This window comes from Manacus vitellinus, unplaced genomic scaffold, assembly GCF_001715985.3.
Source record: "Manacus vitellinus isolate BGI_N305 unplaced genomic scaffold, ASM171598v3 scaffold_143_pilon, whole genome shotgun sequence".
Lineage (NCBI taxonomy): Eukaryota > Metazoa > Chordata > Aves > Passeriformes > Pipridae > Manacus > Manacus vitellinus.
This window is the reverse complement of record NW_021939025.1, coordinates 237,065-239,345: the sequence shown is the minus strand read 5'-3', so window position 1 is coordinate 239,345 and position 2,281 is coordinate 237,065. Positions and strand designations below refer to the sequence as shown.

Sequence of the window (2,281 nt, the reverse complement as noted above, 5' to 3'; positions counted from 1 at the left end):
ATCAGAACACACAGATCAGGACACACTGATCAGGACACATTGATCAGGACACACAGATCAGAACACACAGATCAGGACACACAGATCAGAACACATTGATCAGGACACACAGATCAGGACACACAGATCGGAACACATTGATCAGGACACACAGATCAGGACACATTGATCAGGACACACAGATCAGGACACATTGATCAGGACACACTGATCAGGACACATTGATCAGAACACATTGATCAGGACACACTGATCAGAACACACTGATCAGGACACATTGATCAGAACACATTGATCAGGACACACAGATCAGGACACACTGATCAGGACACAGACATCTCCAGGCCAGCAGAGTCCCCACACCCATGCCCTGTAGGACTGTTCAGTTTTCAGACTGAGACCTGGCAGCCCAGGCTGTGCCGTGGCCCCTGCCCACCGTGGGGGTGGGATCTCACAGCCCTTGGTGCCACCAAGGCAGTGTCACCTGGGGCTGGACATGTTGGGCCACCAGCTCTGCCTGGGGCCATCCCAGTGTTGGCCAAGCGAGTGCTGGGGGTTGGCAGAGCTCCAGAGCCTCCTCAATGGCTTAGCTGGACTGGCCCAAAGGGGCTGATCTGCACTGCCAGATGTGTCTTCTGGGCCATGGGGGGTGCCCAGCCAACCATCATCCCCTAAACTGGGGAAAACCAGCACCACTTCCATTGTTGTACCTTTGGCAACCCCTGCCATCAACACCCAGCGTGAGGTGCCAGAGCCCCGGGGCACCCACAATGTCCTTTCTAATTTGGGGGTTCATTATTCGAGGCCCAGGGGAGGAGCTGCTGCTGTTTGTGCCGGGTAAACTGGGTGTGATTACGAGGCCCAGGGTAATTACCTGGGCTCCTTCCCTGGCTGAACCCGAGCCCTGGGGCGTGGGAACCATCCCAAGGCTACAGGCCATAATTTGGGGTGCTGAGCAGCACTTACCCCACACGAGGGTGACACCAGGAGGCTCTGAGGGCACGTTCTGCTGCCCACCCAAATCCAGCCTCTGACGGTGGCGAAGCCACCCAACAACCTGATCCATCACCCAACAACCATAACAGTCACAAAGGGAATCATGGAATCACGGAATTCCAGACTGGTCTGGCTTGGAAAAAACCACAAGATGACCTCATCCCACCCCCCTCCACGGGCACCACCAGAAGGTGACACGGTGGCTGTCCCAGCCCTGGGCGAAGGGAAGGAGCATCTCTGTCACCACCAGGTGCCACCTCATCGTTGTACAGCAACAGTCACAAGGGAAAGAGAATTAAAGGAGCTTTCCCCCCAAATCCTTCTCCATCAGGTTGTCCTGGTTTCACCCCAGGCAGCCCCCAAGCCCCGGAGGGAGTCGGGGAGGGAAAAGCTGGAAAACCCGTGGGCTGAGATAAAGACAGTTTAGTAGGGAAAGGAAAAGCTCTGCACACAAGCAAAGCAAACCCAGGAATTCATTCCCTTCTTCCCCTGGGCAGCAGGTGTTCGGCAGCTCCGGCAGAGCCGGGCCCATCCCGCGGAATGGTCACACCTCCTCCCGTTAAAACGCCCCCCAGACGCTGACACACCATCCCTGCCCTGCTCCGCTGGCGTTCCTGAGCTTTGTGCACGCAGGGAAGCAGTTCCCTGGTAATTCCCTGTCGTTCTCCAGCTCAGACAGAGAAGTTTCACCCTGCATGGCCTCGGGGCCGGCGGGGCCTCGTGGGAAGGGACCCTCGGCCGGGGCTCTATCCGTCGGGACCGCGGGGTTTGGAACCTGCGGATTCGCCCCCAGGAAACCCCCGGGCTGGGGTCCCACCGTGTCCGTGATCAGTGAATTCCACCCCAGAACAGCCGGCACTGCCGGGCAGGGGCCCATCCCTGCTCCTCCGGGAGCCTCTCAGGACAGCCCCCGTTTGGGCGTCGCTCCACCGGGGGATGTTTGGCTTCAACCGGGACAATCCAGGCGGGGCTTTGCATCAAATCTGGCCCAAATCTGGCTCTGGGTCAGCCGTGTTCGGAGCGTGAGTGTGAGACTGGAAGCAGCTCCGTCCTGGGAACGGGGACTCGGCTCACGGGGGACCTTTTCCCATCAGCCAGAGACGCCAAGGGCAGCGGAGGAGGCACGGTGCCGGGGGTCAATCCCCGTGTGCCAGGGGTCTATCCCCGTGTGCCAGGGGTCAATCCCCGTGTGCCAGGGGTCTATCCCCGTGTGCCAGGGGTCAAACCCCGTGTGCCAGGGGTCTATCCCCGTGTGCCAGGGGTCAAACCCCGTGTGCCAGGGGTC

At 59.2% G+C, this 2,281-nt stretch overlaps 1 protein-coding gene across 1 annotated transcript in view; it reads left to right on the top strand.

Moving 5' to 3' along the window:
- Window positions 1-1,691: 1,691 nt before the first annotated feature.
- Window positions 1,692-2,281, top strand: part of LOC103759526 (transportin-3) — a 26,852-nt gene continuing 26,262 nt past the window's right edge. Inside the window, exon 1 of the mRNA XM_029958166.1 lies at window positions 1,692-1,827. Coding sequence (XP_029814026.1) covers window positions 1,692-1,827 — 136 coding nt within the window. The remainder of the gene's footprint in view (window positions 1,828-2,281) is intronic.